Raw genomic sequence first — 21668 nt, 5'->3', positions numbered from 1 at the left:
GGAATATTTTTTCTGTCCCCTTCTCTCTCTCTTCTCCTTCTAGCACCCCTATAAATATAGATGTTGGTGCATTTAACATTGTCCCAGAGTTCTCTGAGACTCTCTTCATTTCTTCTCAATCTTTTTTTCTCTTTTCTGTTCTGCATCCATAATTTCTTCTAATCTGTCCTCCACCTCGTTTATTCGTTCTTCTGCCTCCTGTATTCTGCTGTTAGCTGCCTCTAGTGAGTTTTTTATTTCCATTATTGTATTTTTCATCTCTTCTTGTTTAAGTTTTATATCTTGTATCTCTTTGGTCAGTGTTTCCTGTAAGTTATCCATCTTTGCCTTCAGTTTATTTCCAATGTCTTGCCTCAGCTTCAGCATCGACAGTCTAAAGTCTTTTTCCTGGAGGCTGAGAATCTCCTCATTGCTTAGCTGATTTTCTGAGGTTTTTCCTTTCTCCCTCATCTGAGTTATAGTTCTCTGTCTTTTCATTTTTATAGGTTTTTGGTGTGGTGACCTTTTTATAGATAATAGAGCTGGTGTCTGCCCCCCTTGTGGCTGAAGTCGGTATGGGGGGCTTGCTGTAGGCTTCCTGATGGGAGGGGCTGATGCCTGCCCACTGGTAGGTGGAGCTGATTCTAATCCCTCTGTTGGGTGGGGCTTAGTCTCTGGATGGGATTAGAGGTGACTGTGTGCCTGAGGGGTCTTTAGGCAGCCTGTTTACTGAGGGGTGGGGCTGTGATCCCACCTGGATTGTTGTTTGCCCTGGGGCTTCTCAGCAGTTGACTGACAGGTGGGGCCAGATTTTCCCAAAATGGCCACCTCCAGAGAAAGGCACTGATGCTGAATATTCCTGAGAGCTTTGCCTTCAATGTCCTTCCCTCACAACAAGCCACATTCACCCCTGTTTTCCCAGGATGTCCTCCAAGAACTGCAGTCAGGTTTGACCTAGGTTCCTGTAGAGACCTTGCTCTGCCCTGGGACCTAGTCCACGTGAAAGTCTGTGTGTGCTGTTTAAGAATGGGGTCTCCGTTTCCCCCAGTCCTGTGGAACTCCTGTGCACAAGCCCACTGGCCTTCAATGCCAGATGCTCCAGGGTCTCTTTCTCCCAGTGCCAGTTCCCAGCACGTGAGGGTTTGATGTGGGACTCAGAACTCTCACTCCTGTAGGTGAGTCTCTGTGAGCCATTTAGTTTTCAGTCTGTGGAGCTTCGCACCTGGGAGGAATGGGGTTGTTTATATCATGAAATCACCCCTCCTACCTCTTGATGTGGCCTCCTCTTTTTCTTCTGGAGTAGGGTATGGGTTTCCGGTCCATTTGAGTGGAGATTGCTCAGTCTTTAGTTGTGAATTTTTGTTGTTTTTAGGAGAGAAGTTGAGCTCCAGTCCTTCTATTCCACCATCTTAATCCCGTCTCAGGATCATATGGTTTTTATTCTTCAGTTTGTTAATGTGGTGTATCATACTGACTGATTTGTATATATTGAAGAATCCTTACATCTGTGGGATAAATCCCACTTAATTGTGATGTACAATCCTTTTAACGTACTGTTGGATTCAGTTTGGTATTATTTTGTTGAGGATTTTTGCATCTATGTTCATCAGTGATATTGGACTGTAATTTTCTTTTTTGTGGTATCTTTGTCTGGTTTTGGTATCAGGGTGATGGTGGCCTCATAGAATGAGTTTGGGAAAGTTTCTTCCTCTGTAATTTTTTGGAATAGTTTCAGAAGGATAGGTGTTAGCTCTTCTCTAAATGTTTGGTAGAATTTGCCTTTGAAGCCATCTGGTCCTGGACTTTTGTTTGTTGGAATTTTTTTAATCAGTTTCAATTTCAGTTCTTGTGATTGTTCCATTCATCTTTTCTATTTCATCTTGGTTTAGTCTTCGAAGATTGTACTTCTCTAAGAATTTGTCCATTTCTTCTAGGTTTTCCATTTTATTGGCTTATAGTTGCATGTAGTAGTCTCTTGTGATCCTTTGTATTTCTGTGATGTCTGTTGTAACTTGTCTTTTTTCATTTCTAATTTTATTGATTTGAGTCCTCTCTCTTTTTTTCTTGATGAGTCTGGCTGAGGGTTTATCAATTTTATTAATCTTTTCAAAGAACCAGCTTTTTGATTCATTGATCTTTTCTATGATTTTCTTCATTTCTATTTCATTGATTTCTGCTCAGATCTTTATGATTTCTTTCCTTCTGCTAACTTTGGGTCTTGTCTTTTCCTGTCTCTCTAGCTGCTTTAGATGTAAAGTTAGGTTGTTTATTTGGGCTTTTTCTTGTTTCCTGAGGTAGGCTTGTATTGCTATAAACTTCCCTCTTAGAACTGCTTTTGCTGCATCCCATAGGTTTTGGAGTGTTGTATCTTTGTCATTTGCTTCTAGGTATTTTTTAATTTCCTCTTTGATTTCTTCAGTGATCCTTTGGTTGTTTAGTAGCATGTTATGTAGTCTCCACATGTTAGTGTTTTTTGCAGTTTTTTTTCTTGCTGTCGATTTCCAGCTATAAAGCATTGTAGTCAGAAAAGATGCTTGATATGATTTCAATTTTCATAAATTTACCAAAGCTTGATTTGTGGTCCACAATGTGATCTATCCTAGGGAATGTTCCATGTGCACTTGAGAAGAATGTGTGTTCTGCTGCTTGCGGATGGAATGTCCTATAAATATCTATTAAATCCATCTGGTCTAATGTTTCATTTAGGGCCTGTGTTTCCTTGTTGATTTCCTGTCTGGATGATCTGTCCATTGCTGGAAGTGGGGTGTTAAAGTCCCCCACTATTATTGTGTTATTGTCAATTTCTCCTTTTAAGGTTGTTAGTAATTGCCTTATTTATTGAGGCGATCCTATGTTGGGTGCATATATATTTACAATTGCCATATCTTCTTCTTGGATTGATCATTTGATCATTGTGTAAAGTCCTTCTTTGTCTCTTATAATATTCTTTATTTTAAGGTCTATTTTGTCTGGTATGAGTATTGATACTCCAGGGTATTTTTTTTAATCCCTCTTTTTTTTTTTTTTTTTTTGTAGGGCTGCACCCTTAGCATATGGCCAGGGATTGAACCTGCATCCTCATGGATACCAGCCAGATTCATTTCTGCTGAGCTACAATGGGAACTCCTACTCCAGCTTTCTTTTGATTTCTGTTTGCATGGAATATTTTCTTCCATCCTCTCACTTTCAATTTGTATGTGTCCCTAGAAGTGAAGTGGGGCTCTGGAAGACAGCATATATATATATGGGTCTTGTTTTTGTATCCATTCAGCGAGCCTGTGTCTTTTGGTTGGGGCATTTAGTCCATTTACATTTAAGGTAATTATTGATATGTATGTTCTTATTGCCATTTTATTAACTATTTTGGATTTGTTTTTGTTGCTCTTTTTTTTATTATTATTATTTTTTATTTTCCCACTGTACAGCAAGGGGGTCAGGTTATCCTTACATGTATACATTGCAATTACAGTTTTTCCCCCACTCTTTCTTCTGTTGTAACATGAGTGTTGCTCTTTTTTCTTCCCTTCTCCTCTCCTCTTGTGGTTTGATGACCATCTTCAGAGTTGTATTTGAGTTGATTTTTCTTATTTGTGTATCTATTGTAGATTTTTGGTTTGCTGTTACGCTGAAGTTTTGATATAGGAGTCTATGAGATTGTTTTAAGTTGTTGGTCTCTTAATTGCAAGTGCATCTCCAGTATCAGTATCCTGCATTTGTACCCTCCTCTTCTCATGATTTCTGATTTTGGTAGCACATGTATGCATGGATGATTTCCTACATTTACTGTGTATATGCTTTTACTGGTGAGCCTTTTCATTTGTAGTATTTTTGTTGCTGGTTGTGGCCCTTTCTTTTCTGCCTAGAGAAGTTCCTTTAGTATTTGTTGTAAAGCTTGTTTCGTGGCTGAATTCTCTTAGCTTTTTCTTGTCCCTAAAGCTTTTGATTTCTCCTTCAAATCTGAATGAAAGCCTTGCTGGGTAAAGTAATCTTGGCTGGAGGTTTTTTTTTCTTTTCATCATTTTAAGTATATTGTGCCACTCCTTTTTGGCCTGCAGAGTTTCTGCTGAAAAATCTGCCGATAACCTTATTGGAGTTCCCTTGTATGTTACTTGTTTCTTTTCCCTAGCTGCTTTCAAGATTTTCTCTTTGTCTTTAATTTTGGTCAGTTTGATTAATATGTGTCTCAGGGTGTTCCTCCTTGAGTTTACTTTATATGGTACTCGTTGTGCTTCCTGTATTTGAGTGAGTGGTTCCTTTCCCATGTTAAGGAAGTTTTTGGCTATTTTCTCTTCAAATATTTTTTCCATCCCTTTCTCTCTTCTCCTTCTGGCGCCCCTATAATACAGATGTTGGTGCGTTTAACATTGTCCCAGAGTTCTCTGAGACTCTCTTCATTTGTTTTCAATCTTTTTTCTCTTTCCTGTTCTGCATCAGTGATTTCCACTAGTCTGTTCTCCACTTCACTTATTGTTCTTCTGCCTCCTGTATGCTGCTGTTGGTTGCTTTTAATGAATTTTTTATTTCAGTTATTGTATTTTGCATCTCTGCTTGCTTAAGTTTTAAATCTTGTATTTCTTTGCTCAGTGTTTCCTGTAAATTATCAAACTTTGCCTACAGTCTATTTCCAGTGTCCCCGCCTCATCTTCACTATCATCAGTCTAAAGTCTTTTTTCTGGAGGCTGGTAATCTCCAGATCACTTGGTTGTTTTTCTGGGTTTTTTTTTTTTTTTTCTTGTTCCCTTATCTGAGTTATAGTTCTCTGCCTTTTCATCTTTATAGGTTTTTGGTGTGGTCTCCTTTTTGGAAACAATAAAGTTGTAGCCTCTCTTACTTCTGATGATTTTCCCCCTTGTGGCTGAAGTTGGTATGGGGGCTTGCTGTAGGCTTCCTGATGGGAGGAACTAGTGCCTGCCCACTAGTAGGTGCAGCTGATTCTTATCCCTCTGGTGGGTGGTGCTGTGTGCCTGGGGAGTCTTTATGCAGCCTGTTTACTGATGGGTGGGGCTGTGATCCCACCTGGACTGTTGTTTGGCCTGGGGCTTCTCAGCAGTGATGGGTGGGGCCAGATTATCCCAAAAATGGCCCCCACTAGGGGAAAACACACTGATGAATATCCCTGGGAGCTTTGCCTCCAATGTCTTCCCCCACAACAAGCCACTGTCACCCCCTGTATTCCTAGGAGATCCTCCAAGAACTGAAGTCAGGTCTGACCCAGATTCCTATGGAATCTCTGCTTTTCCCTGGGACCCAGTGCACCTGAAAGCCTGTGTGCGCCTTTCCAGAATGGGGTCTCTGTCTCCCTGAGTCCTGTGGAGCTCCTGTGCACAAGCCCCACTGGCCTTCAACACCAGACACTCTGGGGACTCTTTCTCCCAGTGCCAGATCTCCAGGCGTGGGGACCCAATGTGGGGCTCAGAACTCTCACTCCTGTAGGTGAGTCTCTGTTATACAGTTGCTTTCCAGTCTCTGGGCTGCCCACCTGGTGGGTATGGGGTTGCTTATATCACGCAGTGCCCCTCCTACCATGGTGATGTGGCCTCCTCTTTGTCTTCTGGAGTAGGATCTTTTTTGAAATTTTCCAGTCCATTTGGTTGAAGGTTGTTCAGCATTTGGTTGTAATTTTGTTGTTTCTGTGAGAGAAGGTGAGCTGCAGTCCTCCTATTCCTCCATCTTCCATGTCCTATATATCCTAACATGAGCACTACAGGGATCCACAAGAAACATCAGCAGGCACTGCAAACAAAGAAAAAAACCCAAGTGAGCTTTCAGCATTCATTCATGTGCATTCAACATTCAAAAATGAGTCAGTGAAATCATTTACCATATTGACAAACTAAAGAAGAAAAATATTATCTCAATAAGCATGGCAAAAGCGTTTCACCACATTCGACATTTGTTTATTAAAAAAAAAAATCTCTCATCAAACTATGAAAAGAGAGAATTTGCTCAGTCTGATAAAGGTCCTCTACCAAAAAATCCTACAGCCATCGTTGTATGTAATAGTGAAAGTCTGAAAGCTTTACCCTCGATTTTAGGAATAAGGAATAGATGTCAGCTCTCATACTCCCGTTCGCCGTCATATTGGTGGTTCTGCTCAATATAATGAATCAAGGAGAAGAGGCAGTTCTTGCTGTGGCTCAGCGGAAACAAATCTGACTAGTATCCATGAGTATGCAGGTTCGATCCCTGGCCCTTGCTCAGCGGATTAAGGATCTGACGTTGCCATGAGCTGTGGCATAGGTCACAGAGGCGGCTGGGATCTGGCGCTGCTGTGGCTGTGGCATAGGCCGGCAGCTGCTGCTCTGATTCAACCCCTAGCCTGGGAACCTCCACCTGCCACAGATGAGGCCCTGAAAAGGAAAAAAAGGAAAAAAAGAAAAGGAAATAAAAGGCATACTGATAGTTCAGGAAGAAATACAACTGTCTCTATTCACAGATGACATGATTGTATATATGGAAATCTCAAAGAAGCTACAAATGAGCTTCTAGAGTGAATAACTCTAGGAAAATCACAAGATACAATGTTGATGTACAAAATATCAATGATAATTCTATAAACTAGCAATAACCATAGTTGAAATTCTTAAAAATAATTTACAGTAGCACAAAAAAACATTAAACAGTTATAAATCCAAAGAAATAGATGCAAGATGCACTTAAAAACTACAAAACAGTGATGACACAAGTCAATGAAATTGTATGTGGAAGAAATACTGGTTCATGGATTGGAAAACAATATCATTTAAGATGCCAGTTTTCTCCAAATCATTCTATAGATTCAACACAATCCAAATCAAACTTTCTGCAAGAATTTTTGTGGAATGTTGACAAGCTGATTCTAAAATTTACATGGGAAAGCAAAGGAGTTAGAATGACAAAAACAAATTTTGAAAAAAGAATGGAAAACTTACAAACTTGATTTCAAGACTCTAAAGAAACTGTACTCAGACAGCCTGTTATTGGTGAAAAGATATACACGTAGATCAATGCAACAGAATAGAAAGCTCAGTAATGGATCCACACACATACGGTCAGTTGATTTTTGACAAGGGTGCAAAGGCAACCCAAAAGAAAAAACATGGTCTATTCAGCAAATGGTGCTGAGGGTTAAAGATCCAGGTTGCGGCTGTGACACAGGTTGGATCTCTGTGAACCTCCACATCCACAGGTGTGGCCAAAAAAATTTTAAAGTAAATACAATGTACTCTTTAAAGACAAACAAACAAATGGTACTGAAACAAGTGGACATCCATATGCAAAAAAAAGAAAAACGAATTTTGATTGTTTGCATCAAATACAAAAATTAACTGAAAATAAATCATGTAGTCGTAAGTGTAAAACAGCACGACAGGAGTTCCCGTCGTGGCACAGCGGAAACGAATCCGACTAGGAACCACCAGGTTGCGGGTTCGATCCTTGGCCTTGCTTAGTGGGTTAAGGATCCGGCGTTGCTGTGAGCTGTGGTCTAGTTCACAGATGCAGCTTGGATCTGGTGTGGCTGCGGCTCTGGCATAGGCTGGTGGCTACAGCTCCAGCTGAACCCCTAGCCTAGGAACCTCCGTATGCCACGGGTGCAGCCCTAAGAAGACAAAAGACAAAACAAAACATAGCAATGCAAAATTTCTAGAAGAAAATATAAGGAGAAACTCTTTGTGACAATGGGATGGCAGTATTTCTTTTTTTAAAAAATTTTACTGGAGTGTAATTGATTTACAATTTGTACTAGTTTCCAGTATTTCTTATATACAACACCAAAAGCATAATTTATTTTAAAAAAAGAAAGAACTTGGACATCATCAAAATTAAGACCTGTTTGAAACAAGCCATAGATTAGAAAGAAATATTTGTTCCTTGCAGTAAATAAAGGAGTTGTATCCAGAATACATAATGAACTCTCAAAAGTCAATAATAAGAAAACAACCCAATAAAAACTGGGCAAAAGATTTAAAGAGACTCTTTACCCAAGAAGACATACTGGTGGCAAATGCACACATGAAACGTGCTCAGGAAAACTGTTGAATGGATGAATGAATGAACAAGTGAGGTTTCGCTTCCCAAAGGTATCTCTGCCACCTGATTAACTTCTTTTTTTTTTTTTTTTTTTTTTTTTTTTTTTTGGTCTACGTCCAAGACATACAAAAAGTTCCTGGGCCAGGAATCAAACTCATGCCACAGCAGTGACAATGCTGGATTTTTAACCCACTATGCCACCAGGGAACTCCTTGATTAACTCTTTAGAATTCATTTTAGTGATTATTCTAGCAACTAGAACACTTGAAAATTACTCTAGTACAAACATACATACTAAAGCCAGATAAAAATAAGTTGTAAGTATCTCTATCTCAGGCATCTTCTAGTAGGGTGAATAATTTTTTTAAAAGCTATATTGAGTAAATACAGCAAAATATTTCATAGGGCTTCTTCTTATGGTATTTCTTAGTAAAATCATGATATCATGCCAAGTTCATCTGAGTCAAACACTTTAGTGAAGACTAACTGGATTTGGTCCAAGTTCTCAGCTTTCTAAAGATCTGGTTTAATACAGGGGTGGACTTAGACTATTCAGATAAGACTACAAAAATGATAGATTCCCATAAATTTTCCTCTCTCGGTTAGGCTTTGGATTGATACTCAGTATCAGTGAGTTTAAAGATAATACCACTAGACAAAAGGAGTGCAGACAGGAATTTTTCTCGTGGCTCAGTGGGTCAAGGATCTGGCCTTCTCACTGCAGTGGCTCAGGTCACTGCTGAAGCTTGGGTTCAGTCCTTGGCCTAGGATCCTCCACATACCTCAGGCATGGCCAAAAATAATTATATTTTTTTTAAAAAAGAGTGAAGATAGACATCCATCCATAACCCTAACTAGGCCACATGTGTGAGATCACCCCACCACAACTGGGCTGGAGCAGGAGTTTCTGCTTTGTTTCAATGCTAACAGTTAATTTCCTCAGCTCTCCTCATTTGCAGAAAGTAGAATTCAGAGTTGCTATTGCTGGAGTTCCCACTGTGGCTCAGTGGTAATGAACCTTTCTAGTGTCCATGAGGATGTGGGTTTGATCCCTGGCCCTGCTCACTGGGTTAAGGATCTGGTGTTACCATGAGCTGAGCCACAGATATGGCTCAGATCTGGCATTGCTGTGGCTGTGACATAGGCCAGCAGCTGCAGCTCCAATGTGACCCTTAGCCTGGGAACCTCCGTATACTACAGGTGCAGCCCTAGAAAAAAAAAAATCCAAGTTGCTATTGCCTTCTTTTCGTGAAGACTTTATTAAGATGATTAAGAGGCCTCTGAAATTACATACTTCTCCCTTGGTCTCTGTTTCAACCTTTTAAATTTCGATTCACTCTCTTCTGGCAGAGTAAAGTGTGTTGTCTCAGGAAAACTTGTTCGTTTGTTTTTTTTCTATTTGTTTTGTCTTTTTTTTCCAGAAGTGGAGTAAAGGTGACTGACCTGTCCCCCAGCCAGTTCCGAAGGACATCCGTTAGTTTTAAATTGTTTGCTTAAGAGATTCAAAAAGTTACGAGGAGACCGAAGCACGGGACCCAGGACAGTGCCAGCCCGAGGGGTCATTCACACCGTGGGAGTTAGCAAAGCGTGATGGCCTTGAAGGACGCAAACATTTCAGTAGACTAGAGGGAAATGGGGAAAAAAAAAATCTAACGATGAAGGCATTTCAGGGCATCTGCGGCAACTTAAAAGTTCAAAGGGGTTTTTTCTGTAGAACCCGCCTCCCGGGCGGTGGTCTCCGCTTCCTCTTACTCGTGTGGCTGCAGAAAAAAGTGAACCCTATGATCAAGTGGACTGAGACAAGTGCTCTGATTTAGTAAAGTCTGTCTTGTCCTTCAGAGGCCACACTCAGACTCCAGAATCATTGTTCAAGGAAGATGCTTGACTCTGCGGACCTGTGGGTAAGGAGAAGGCTCCCGAAGAGGAAGCAGGAGTCCCACGAAACTGCTCTCCTCTCTAATCTAGAGAAAAGCGTGAAACCAAATGGAACACGTGATCCTACAATTCCTTTGAAAATCCCTTTGCAAAGGAATGTGATACCCACACGTGACCCGAGTCCTTCAGCAGACCATGACGTGGGAACAGATTTCCTATGAGGGGGGACAGCGGATGATTCTGGAACTGAAAGCGGTCACCCTTGCAGAATATGCTTCAAAAATGCTTTTACAAGGGAAACAGTTTCATCTAGCCTTGGCAAGCATACTTTCACCCCAGGAGAACTTAAAAGAGAGAAAAATCTTGAATCTGGCTCTGTCCAAAGTGTCCAGCATAGGGAGTTCCCTTCGTGGCTCAGCGGTTAACGAACCCAACCAGGATCCATGAGGATTCAGTTTCCATCCCTGGCCTCGCTCAGTGGGTTCAGGATCCAGCGCAGTGGTTAACGAATCCGACTAGGAACCATGAGGTTGCGGGTTCGGTCCCTGCCCTTGCTCAGTGGGTTAAAGATCCAGCGTTGCCGTGAGCTGTGGTGTAGGTTGCAGACGCGGCTCAGATCCCGGGTTGCTGTGGCTGGGGTGTAGGCTGGTAACTGTAGCTCCGATTCTATCCCTAGCCTGGCAATCTCCATATGCCGCACGTGTGACCCTAAAAATCAAAAACAGAAAAAAGGGGGTCCAGCATGTTTTGAAAGATGTCAGTGGAGTGCAGGCTCTTGAAAGTTCTGTTCAACACGAGACTGAAGATGACCGAGAAACCAACACCTTTTATCCAAAATACGTTTGACAGCCCACTGCAAGTCATGGCATGTGTCGATGCCATAAACCAGGACGGCAACCACAGCCTTCAGGTTCAGTGTGGCTTGATCGTGGTGGCCTGCAGAGATGGGTCCCCGCCCACCCCCATTTCATGGACGCAGCCCTCTGTTCCCCTTGGCTTCTGCGACTGGAAGAGTTCTCGAGGAAAAGACCCAAGATGTTCTGGAACCACACTGGGGGGCAGGATGCTGTCTGGGAGCTGTCAGCACTCGCCCAGAGTTTGGGAAGGTGCCCCACTCTCCTGCGAGCTCAGACGAGGTGCCACGGGATCTGAGAGCTGCATTAGCACGAGCTGAGCTAGCAGTTTGTTGAAATGTATTGTAACCAAACAGACAAAGGCAGAAAAGTTACATTTAAAGAGCTGGAATTCCACACATAAAAGACCAATAAGGCTACCTCTGACTGGCATTTACCCGAAAGAAAGGCCAGCAGGATTGGCACAGTGTTGGTGGCTCTTGGAATCACCCCCCACCCCCCGCATCGACCTTTCTGTGTCCCAGGCAGGATGCCCAGTCTCTGAACTGAGGCTGAGGTCAGGCGAGGTGTGCTGAGCGTGTCCCCAGGGCACAGCAGGAGGGAGGGGGCCACACCCCCACCCTGGGAGCGGGGAGCATGAGAGGTGGCATCAGCCAACCACCATAGCCAGTGCACTTTCATAAAACTTGTTTTATATGCTGGGGTTCTTGATGCTCCATTTTGGGGAAGAAGCTTCTAATGTAACTTTTTTTTTTTGTCTTTTTAGGGCTGCACCCATGGCATGTGGAGGTTCCCAGGCTAGGGGTCAAATCAGAGCTGTAGTTGCCGGCCACAGCCACGCCAGATCCGAGACGTGTCAGCAACCTACACCACAGCTCACGGCAACACCGAATCCTTAACCCACTGAGCTAGGCCAGGGATCGAACCCGAGTCCTCATTGGTACTAGTCAGATTCATTTCTGCTGCGCCACGACGGGACCTTCCCATTTAACATTTTTGAAAAATAGATATGCGATTCCTTACCCTCAAATAAGCATTGCTCTCTGGAAAGATGGAGCATGGGCATCATTACCGATGGCAGCACCTTGGGCATCCCATCAGATAACCCTCAGAAACAGTCAGGCTCCCGGTTGAGAGTTGTCATTGTAGGGATTTTGGTGGCTATGTCCTGGTTTGAGTCAAGGAATCGTGTACAAGGAGAAAATGTATTGGGTGTGTGATTTTCCAGCTTTGGGGCACAATAATAACATCTCTTTTTTCTTTGTGGGATAAATAATTAAATTGATTAGTTGTCACTGGGTTCAGGAAAGTTAAATAAATGCCCACTACAGTCCTGGGGAAGGCTCCCTGTTTTACGGAATAGATTAGCCTGTAAGTTACAGTTGCCGTCTTCACATAGTAGGGTGCTACAATCATTTTTCCCCCCTTCCTTAGCCATTATAAGACATCAAATACTAGATGTGAATTTAAAAAAAAAAAAAAAGGGTTATGAGGCCTCTATATTTATTAGTATGCTCTGAGTACTATGACAAGACAACATGGTAAGGTGCCCGGAGGTAGTCTGGCTACTGCATGCAGTGTTGTCCGGATGATAAAATTCTGTGTAGTCAGCAGCAGTTTATTTATCGAGGGCCAAACCTATGCAGGACTTGCTAGAGAGTTTAGAGGTGAGGTGAGGGTTGGGGGTGGAGGCTGAGTCCAAAGTTCCATGGTGCAAGGGTCTTTTCCTCAAAATGTGGGTCCTTAACGACCGCTGTGTATTGAAGTGCATAGTGTAGGAGTTCCCCTCCTGGCTCAGCGGAAACAACTCTGGCTAGGATCCATGAGGACGCAGGTTCGATCCCTGGCCTCGCTCAGTGGGTTAAGGATCCCACTGTGTGTTGCCATGTGCTGTGAGGTAGGTCGAAGACGTAGCTTGGATCCTCCGTGGCTGTGGCTGTGGTGTAGGCTACAGCTCCAACTGGACCCCTAGCCTGGAAACCTCCATATGCCGCAGGTGCAGCCCTAAACCAGACAAGCAAACAAAAAAAACCTTAAAGTGCATGGTGTAGGTTTCAAAGAGTAATGACCCCATTTTCTTTACATTATTATATACATATGATATCATTAAATTAGCGTTTGTTCAGAGACTACATTTCTGTTAGTTAATAATAACAATAAACTTTCCAAAGACCTTTGAATCTGATGAGATTCTCATTAGAATGACACAGAAACCTTGGGTGACATGGGATTTAAAAAAAAGGTGAGTCCGTCTAGAATATTAAATCAAATGTCTGCTATATGACACAGCAAGAAAGACAATCTGAATTAACATTTTAAGTCAAATTTTGACATAAGCTGCAGCATTTGTAGAACAACTAAATTACAAATAACATTTAACAGTACTAGTTAGAGTGGTGAGAAATTATATCAAGATTACTGTCATACACTTTTCTAACTCATCTAGTTTAATGAGAGAAATCAAATATTTCACTCAAAAAATTCTTCATAACTCGGTCTCCTTCTGAGTTCTTATTTCCATGGAAAGAACCAATCCCATCAAGGCCTGGTGGTAACTTTTCCTTTTCAAGTTGATACAGATCCAGTCAAGTGGCTGCAAGAGTAGGTTCAGAAGAAACCCACTAGGGTTTCTTGAACTGGGATGGCCACAGCTGACCTGTAGACATCATTTGAGAATGTCCTGCCAGGGCCAGGATTCCTAGGGACTGAGTCCTCGAAGGTAGGGCTCAATTTTCCTGTCTCAGACCTTTTCACTTGCTATTTTTTTTTTTTTTTTTCATCTGGAGGGATTTCACCTAGGTTTTCTCATGGCCTCATAGCCAGCTTGTTCTTTGTTTTGTTTTTAGGGCCATACCCGAAGCATATGGAGGCTCCCAGGCTAGGGGTCAAATAGGAGCTGTAGCTGCCAGCTTATACCACAGTCACAGCAATGCCAGATCTGAGCTACATCTTCGACCTACACCACAGCTCACAGCAACACCGGATCCTTAGCCCACTGATCAAGGCCAGGGATCCAACCCAAGTCCTCATGGATACTAGTGGGGTTCATTACCACAGAGCCATATGGGGAACTCCCATAGCCCCCTTATTCTGCCACCCAGATCTCAAGTCAGATGTCACCGGCTTTGGGAGACATCCTATCTCAAGTGCCTCCCACCACTCACTCTCATATTATTTCTTCATGATATTTCTCTAAAATTACTTTGTTTATTGTCTTATTCCTTCCTATTAAAACAGAAGCTTCCTTCCCATTAAAACAGAAGGAGCTATGGTGTTCACTTTTTTTTTTTTATAAGGGCCAAACCATAGATATTTGAGAATTTGAAGGCTCTACAATTTCTGTCACAACTATTCAACTCTGCCACTGTCGGACAATATATGAAAGCCACCACGGACAATATATAAATATATGCACATGGCTGTGTTCTAATAAAACTTTATTTACAAAAAAAAAAAACAAAAAAAAAACCAGGCAACTGGCCAGAGTTGGCCTGTGGGTATAGTCAGCGAACCCTTGCTCTAGAATACTGTGCTGGAACAGAGCACTCAGTAATATTTTTCAGTGAATAAACATGAATCTCTTTTTACCTGGAATGATTGTTTACTTGTTAGCATATAGCAGGCAAGTGAGCAATATATATATGTATATATTGATTTGTCATAAATGCTTGGCCCTGATAACACTGAGTAAAAAGTGCACTAAATTTATTGAAGGTAATTGAGTTGCACCAGTGTGGCTTCGTCTGGTCTTACTCTTCGACTTATTATTTTTCATTTCTAAATGTATAGAGTTGCACTGCACCTCACAAGCCTTCATGCCTTGTAGTTGCCCAGCTTCGAGACCAAAAAAAAAAAAAAAAAAAAAAAAAAAAAATGCCGGGAAACAGCAACAAAGACATCTTATCAGGTAGGCAGTCTTAGAAGTCTGACACATAAGGTCCTGAAGCAATACCCCACCATGTACAGGAGCCAACAAGCCAAACACAGCAACAGTCTTTACTACTCAGGGGAGAAGGAGGCTACCTTTTACAGGGGGAATTGGTGTCAGGTTGGCTCATCAGTTACCAGGGCAACCAGCAGGGGGCAAGCACATAGGCTGTTACTGATTAAGCCTTGTAATTAAGAGGATTGGATAATCCTGTGAGTGAAGCAGGGCCCGGTCCAGCAGGGGATGTTCAGAGATCGAGAGAACAACCCTTTGGAGTGGCCTGACCGCACACGTAGGTACAGAGCTCTCTTTACACAAGGCAGAGTGTCCGGCCAGGGCAAGAATGGGATTTCCAGAGGCTGTTTCTATTGTTACTCTGGAGAAAAGCAGATTGATTTAAAGTCACAATAAATTATATGTAATCCAAGAGAATAAATAATAAAAAGGTGACATAACAGAAAGTTGATGGCTTATTAAATGATTTGTATTGATAAATAATTGGGAATTCATATTTTAGTTGGTATGAATGGTAAAGTACTATCCCAGTTTTCTGTGTTTATACAGGTAGAACCACTTCCTTTTTCCATTTAATGAACTAATCAGTGGGGGAAAAACCTTTTTTTACTTGCTGTCTCCTTTGTTCCTTTATTGTAGTGACAAGCCATAAAATAATATTTTAAGAAATAGATAACATATCAGTGACTTCTTAGGCCTTCTAGTTTGATAGTTGTTTTTAGATGATAAACATAAAATAATGATTACGGTAGTGGGAAGTATAAAGATAAGTCAAAATTTAAGAGTTCTACCTGTGGAGTTCCCTGGTGGCAAAGCGGGTTAAGGATCTAGTGCAATGGCTTGTGTCTCAGCTATAGCACAGGTTCAGTCCCTGACCTGGGACCTTCTGTATGCCATGGGTGCAGGAAAAAAAAAATTCCGTGTGTTAACTTGGTATACTTTGCAAGGTGTAGATGCCACCAATGGATCAATGGTACAGTCCATGCAAGCAGACAGCAGAATGCTTAGAAACTGGTGGTCACACTTTTTTCCACTTAATGTTGTTAGAAAAATAGACTAAAGCTTTCTCTAATGATGGACTTGGGTTTTCAAAACCTGGTCCACAGCCCACCTGACAGCATCAGCATCGTTTGTGATGCTTGTTAAAAATTTGCATTCCTGGTCTGCACCTGAGAACAACCAGATGCGCCCCAGGTCCCTGTAGTTGATTAAATCCTCAGGTGTAATTTACATATAATAATGTATGAGAATAACCATCTACATTGAGAATTCACATTTTGCCATATCAGATTAATGACACAGTGAAATTGACATCCAGTATTTTTACAGTTCAATATCCAAAGAATGTGGATGCTATTTGTACAGCTTTCAAAATATAACATGTAAAGAAATCTGGAAAATGAAGGGAAACTATGAAAAGATACAATCATTCCATAACACTGCTATGGGGGGTGGCAGTGGGGGAAAAAAAAAACTAGTATTTGATGAATATTTGGGTGAATTTCCTTTCCGCACACATTCTTAGTGCTTTAAAAAGAGGAAAGGTCATGTAACACACATCTATTTTTTCACATCTTTCACTTAGGTGACAAAAAATTTTGAAAAATTAAAAACCTAGGATCTAAGATCCCTTACTTTCTGTTGACAGTTAAGTGTTAAACTAACCATTGGTGGCTTCAGCTGAGAAGCTCAAGGAATAAGATCATCCTCTGGAGGTGGAGTCGTGTGAGCAAAGGAATTTCTTGATCAGACATCGACTCCCAACCTCATCCCCAAAGGAGCTGGGCTGACCGCTGCATCTAACACCACACCCCACCAACCTGCAGCAGCAGGAGCCAGTCTCCCTTTAATGGGTTCTAGAAAACTTCGGAACCAGCTAAGACGAGGGCAGTGCCCTGGCGCTCGGCAGCTCCTTCCTCGCCCAGCTCCGCGGAGGAGGCGGTGGACAGAGGCCGGTGATGGGTGGGTTCTCCCCCAGGCTCTTCGAACGTTGAGCGGCCGAGAGCCGCGGGCACCGGCTGGGCCTGCAAATCGCCGCCCGCCCGGCAGGGGGCGCCGCGGGAGCAGCCAGGCGCCCGGGAGGGTCGCGCGAGGCCGCCCGGGGCAGCCGCCTCCCCAGCGCGCCCCTCCCCCGCCGCCCCGCTCGCCCCGGCGAGGGGAGGGGGCGGGGGCCGCGGGCGCCCGAAACGGCCCTGCGGCTCCGAGCGCCGCGCGGGAGCGGCGCGAGCTCGAGGGGGCGGGGAGGCGCGGGCGGCGGACGTGCGCGCGCCGGGCGTGGGTGTGGGTAAGAGGAGCGGGCGCGGCGGGAGCGCGGGGCAGAGGGACGCCGGCTACCCTGGACAGCGCGTCGCCGGCCGCCGAGGTCTCCGCGCCGCGGACCATGGTGAGTGGCGGCCGCCGCTCGCTCTTTCTTTCTCTCCGCGACCAACGCGCCGGGCGGGAAGGGGCCGAGCGGGCGGCGGCGCGGGAGCTGCGGGTTCGACCGCTGGAACCCGTCGCTGCCGGCGGGTCGGGCCGGGCCGCGTGGGCCTGGGGAGGGGGCGGCGAACGTTTGGGCGCGGGGCTCTCGGGCAGGACCGGCGCCCGCGGGTCTCGGGCACTTGGACCGAGTCGGCGGTCCTGCCGGGCACCTCGAGGCGCCGGCTCGCGTCCAGCCCCCTGTTGCATGCACGAGGCCGGCCGGCACCGGGATGCCCGCCAAACCGCCCGCTCCTCCCGCCGTGGCCATTGCCGCCCTCCCGCCTGCCTCCCGCAGCCGCGTTCCCCGCACTCGCTCCCCCCCGCCGCCCCCCGCTCCCCTCGCGCGGGACCGACCCCGCCTCGGGAAATTCTGGCTGTGGGGCTCTAACGGTTGAATTCCTGCCTCCCCTGTGCTGCAATGCCGGGGGTGTGTCTGTGCGCCCCGGGTCTGCACGGTGGTGCCAGGGAGTGGGTTTCCATCTGTGTACTGGGATGGAGGGGCCGGCCTCTGCTGTGTTTTTTTCCAGCAACTCCGCTCTCTCCCGGTTTCCCAGGCTCCGACTCCGCTCTGAATTCATAACGCTTTCTGCTGGGCATTAAGCTCTGTTCCCAAAGAGAGAGGGGGGTGTGTGTGTCCCCGTGTGTCCGTCTCCCATGAGCTGCTTGAGTGTTGGCAGCAGAGCTTGGTTCTGTGACTACAAAAAAAAAAAAAAAAAAAAAAAGTGTGTGCCAAGCTCAAGGGACCAATCAGTGGTAGGCAAACCGTGAAGTCTCATTTGTCCTCAGTGGTCCATATTCTATCTTTGCTTCTCTCCTCCCTCCCATATGGTCTCCTCTCCACTTAAGGGCTTGTTAAAATATGCGAATCTGCCTTTTCCCGACTCCAGCTGACACCAATCAGTCCTAGATTTTACCCTCTCCACGCGTTCAGCACCGCTCTCTGCCTGATTATGCCTTCTCTGGCTACTCTTCCTGAAATTCCCGTGTTTCCTTCTGTGCCCAGCCTAGTTCATATTACCCTTGTCTGCCTAATTTTTTTTCTTTATTATTTAACTAGTTAGTTTATTGAGTTTACTGAACATATTCCTCGCCAGGAATATGTAAGTTTCCCCACCAGAATGTAAATTTCCCCACTATAATGTAAGTTTCGGTAGCGCAGACTTGTTTGTCAGTTTTGTTCACTGCTGTATTTCTTACATAGCAGGTGCTCAATAGTTTAAAAAAAGAAAAAAAAGAAAAAAACCTCAGTAGAGCAGCAAATGAGAAACAGCGGTGCAACTACAGGGTAATTTATCCAATTAACAGTTGTGATAATGAGAATCTCAGGTGAAGCTGAGAGGAGGGATGCTCTTAGGAGGGACTCAGTTTGATAGCCGTCTCTGATGCCTGGGTCTGTCACTTCCTGTCCTTGACTCTCTGACACCTGGGTGGACGGACACAGCATTTTTCAGGCTAACTGCCTGTGTCCTTCAGAGGCTGAACCTTTATTCCAAATGATTGTGAATTGTAACGAGTGAGGGAACAAGTCCAAGGCTATCTCCGAAACTGGATGGAGGAATCGTGGGGATTAACCTAAAAGAGTCGAAATAAGGGGCAAGCTCTTATAAGCCACTCTGTGCCACCTTCAGAAAAGCATTTTTCAGAAACTTTGGGTCTTCAGAGAAGATCTTTTTAAATGTCCAAATTCAAGTCGTCTTACTTAAAAAATGTAGAATGTGAAGGTTCAGGGGATATAATCCATAAATTAGTGGTTCAATTCAGAGACACCTGTCTGGATCCAAGTCCAACACAAACAGCTTCTCATGATGTCTGCTAATTAGTCTTATTCCAAGCCAGAGTTTTTTTTATTTTTATTTATTTATTTTTGTCTTTTGTCTTTTTAGGGCCGCACCCATGGCACATGGAGGTTCCCAGGCTAGGGGTTGAATCGGAGCTACAGCTGCAGGCCTACACCACAGCCACAGCATGCCAGATCCCAGCTGTGTCTTTGACCTACACCGAAGCTCCCGGCAACGCCGGATCCTTAACCCACTGAGTGAGGCCAGGGATCGAACCCACAACCTCATGGTTCCTAGTCAGATTCATTTCCACTGCGCCATAACAGGAACGCCCCAAACCAGAGGTTTTTTTTTTTTATTTAATCTTTTGTTTTTCCGTTTTTATAGTATAACTTTATGGCAATCCTTTGATTGAAGCTTGGGGAGGTGTGTTTTTATAATCTGAGCCAGACTGCACACTGCTTAATAAAATTCACCTGGGAAAATTTCTGAAAATGGTGTGTTTATAGTCATCACTGAACAGGTCCTGTGGTTCTGTGTTTACTGTCTTGTGCAGATAGGTTGTAGAAATTAAAGGTAAAAAGGGAGAGTAAGTTTGTCTTTGAAATGAAAAGCAGTGGGCCAGCCAAATGTAAATGAGAGACCCCTCATTGTTACCCAGGATTACGTTTGTAGGAGAGTTTGCTGTGTTACGACTCGGGTCAAAATATCAAGCCTTTTTTCTTTCTGTTTTTCAAAAGCATAGTATTATCAAGGAGTATGAAATCCATTTTAAATGGATCCTGTGGGGTAACTTTAATTTTTGGTTCTGGAACAAAAGGCTGCACAATAATCCAGCTCCCTTCAGTTGAGGTATAATTGATTCCTTCAGAACATTTTAATCAGTTGGGGAGGTTCAGGTGCTTTCCTGGTCCGTAAGAGTGTGTAAAATTGTTAAGTGGATCCCAGCATGTGTCTGAAGGCAGAGCCTGCTTTTCAGAAGTGTGCCCAGGATCACCCTGTGAGACAGTCGGGTGTGCTATACCTTGTAACTTGTCCCTTTTGGGTGATAGGCGGAGATGTTGCCTGAAGGCAAGAAGTTGCACCGGAAGCTTCTTTTTTAGGCTCCACGTGGGCAAAGTATGTCACCATCAGTAGCTCCTCATAATTCTCGTTACAAATTTGTACATGCAGTTTGTATTTTCCTAATCATATTAGAACATTGCTGGTATTTCAAGGACTCTGCCAGTGAACCCTTGTACTAAATTGTTAAATTGTAAATGATTAGATGTAAACTAACAGTTTAGTAATCGCAGAGTGTAAATGGCTTGGATGTTGATGTGGCAATTTGGAGCCCTAAGTGTGGAATCAGTCCTGGGTTTGAAACCCAGCACCAGCATTTAACTGTGACCTTGGGCAGATGAACTTCTTCAGACCTCCGTTTTTCCTCCTGTAAAAGAAGATGATAATGTTATTTCCTAAGGTTGCTTGGAGGAACAAATACGATAACGTGCTTAATGCGGCCAGCTTAGTGCTTGAGTGTTCAGTAAATATTAACTCTTTCAGTGACGTGTGTTCTCTCTCCCATGTCTGTTTGCAGTTGAGACGCCTCTAAATGATGTCTGTGATTCTCCTCCACGTTTTCCTCCCCTTCTGGGATCCTAAAATGTATCTAAAATTGCCCTATAAAGCAAATAGCACTTTCCAGGAGAACTACAGGGCAAGCCACCTACGTAGTTTTAAATTTTCTAGCAGTCACTTAGTAAAGAGACAGGTGAAATTAATTTCAGAGGTATTTTTAACCCAGTTAATAATGCAAATATTATTTCAACGTGTAGTGAATGTAAAAAAGTTTTGTGTTTTTCCATAGACATCTTCACAGTCTGGTGTGTGTTTCATGCTTACAGCACATTTGGTTCAGACTGGCCACAATTTCTCGAACGGCGCGTGTGCTTTGAGGCTACTGTGCTGGACAGAAGAGCTCTAGGTGATCCACACTTTCCAACTGCACCTTTTCTCTCCGAGCCCTTTCCACTCGTGAGAGCCGCATTGGCACCTTAAACCTAGCATCACCGAGAGAGAGCGAGCTGCTCATCTTTCAGGCTCCCCTCTCTGCTCTCTTGCAGCTAGTAATTCCACCAGCTCTCAGGTCTACTGTGTCTGAAATCTGATTCTTACTTGCTTTTTTCCTTTATACTGTTGTATAATATTCTCATATTTACTCGAAAGTACCTTTAACTCTCTCCTCCTCTCCAGCTCCCTTTCTTGCCTTTTCTTCTTTTCTCTCTTTTGTGGTCTCTTTGTTTTTAAACTTCCTTACTGGGAGCTTCTTTTCACCATCGTTTTCACTTAGTAGCTTAATGCTGGGGGCTCTGGTCCTGATGCTTCCTCCCCAGCCTCTGCTTCCCCTCCTCCTCCCCTGTGAGCCCCCTCCCTGCATTCTCGCCATTCTTTCGTCAGCTCTGCTTCATGCCAGGTCATAAATACTTGCTGTTGTGTCGCGTGTTTCCATGTCTGACACCTCTCCTTCATCAAATACCCAGAGAGATGGACTTGCCCTGATGATCCGATACTAAACTGATCCACCCAAGAAGCACAAGGGAGGAGAAAAATAAGCCATGGAAAGGAAAAGGAAATTATTTTTGAGCTTTATCTACTCCCTCTTAACTGTCAGTGGACCTGATAAAGAGCACAGCAGCAATAGCAGCAACCACCACAACCACCTGCATTACTCGGTGCCTGAGAGGGACAGGGCTCTTTCCTCCGTGCCTGGTGAACGAAGGCCCAGAG

At 43.9% G+C, this 21668-nt stretch overlaps 2 protein-coding genes and 1 pseudogene across 2 annotated transcripts in view; all 3 read left to right on the top strand.

Moving 5' to 3' along the window:
- LOC106504317 (uncharacterized) overlaps window positions 1–12898 on the top strand; it is a 38321-nt gene extending 25423 nt beyond the window's left edge. Inside the window, exon 3 of the mRNA XM_013977423.3 lies at window positions 9411–12898. The gene's annotated coding sequence lies outside the window, so the exon portion shown is untranslated. The remainder of the gene's footprint in view (window positions 1–9410) is intronic.
- LOC100738622 (mitochondrial genome maintenance exonuclease 1-like) lies at window positions 9645–11071 on the top strand (annotated as a pseudogene).
- A 3612-nt stretch (window positions 12899–16510) lies between the features above and the next one.
- ELOVL2 (ELOVL fatty acid elongase 2) overlaps window positions 16511–21668 on the top strand; it is a 78833-nt gene continuing 73675 nt past the window's right edge. Inside the window, exon 1 of the mRNA XM_021100179.2 lies at window positions 16511–17044. Coding sequence (XP_020955838.2) covers window positions 16511–17044 — 534 coding nt within the window. The remainder of the gene's footprint in view (window positions 17045–21668) is intronic.

This window comes from Sus scrofa, chromosome 7 (assembly GCF_054392235.1).
Source record: "Sus scrofa isolate SSC_HxYL_T2T_F1_AM1 chromosome 7, Sscrofa_HxYL_maternal_Yorkshire_Landrace_v2.0, whole genome shotgun sequence".
Classification (NCBI taxonomy): Eukaryota; Metazoa; Chordata; class Mammalia; order Artiodactyla; family Suidae; genus Sus; species Sus scrofa.
The sequence above is the reverse complement of the archived record's forward strand: the minus strand, read 5'-3'. Positions and strand labels throughout refer to the sequence as shown.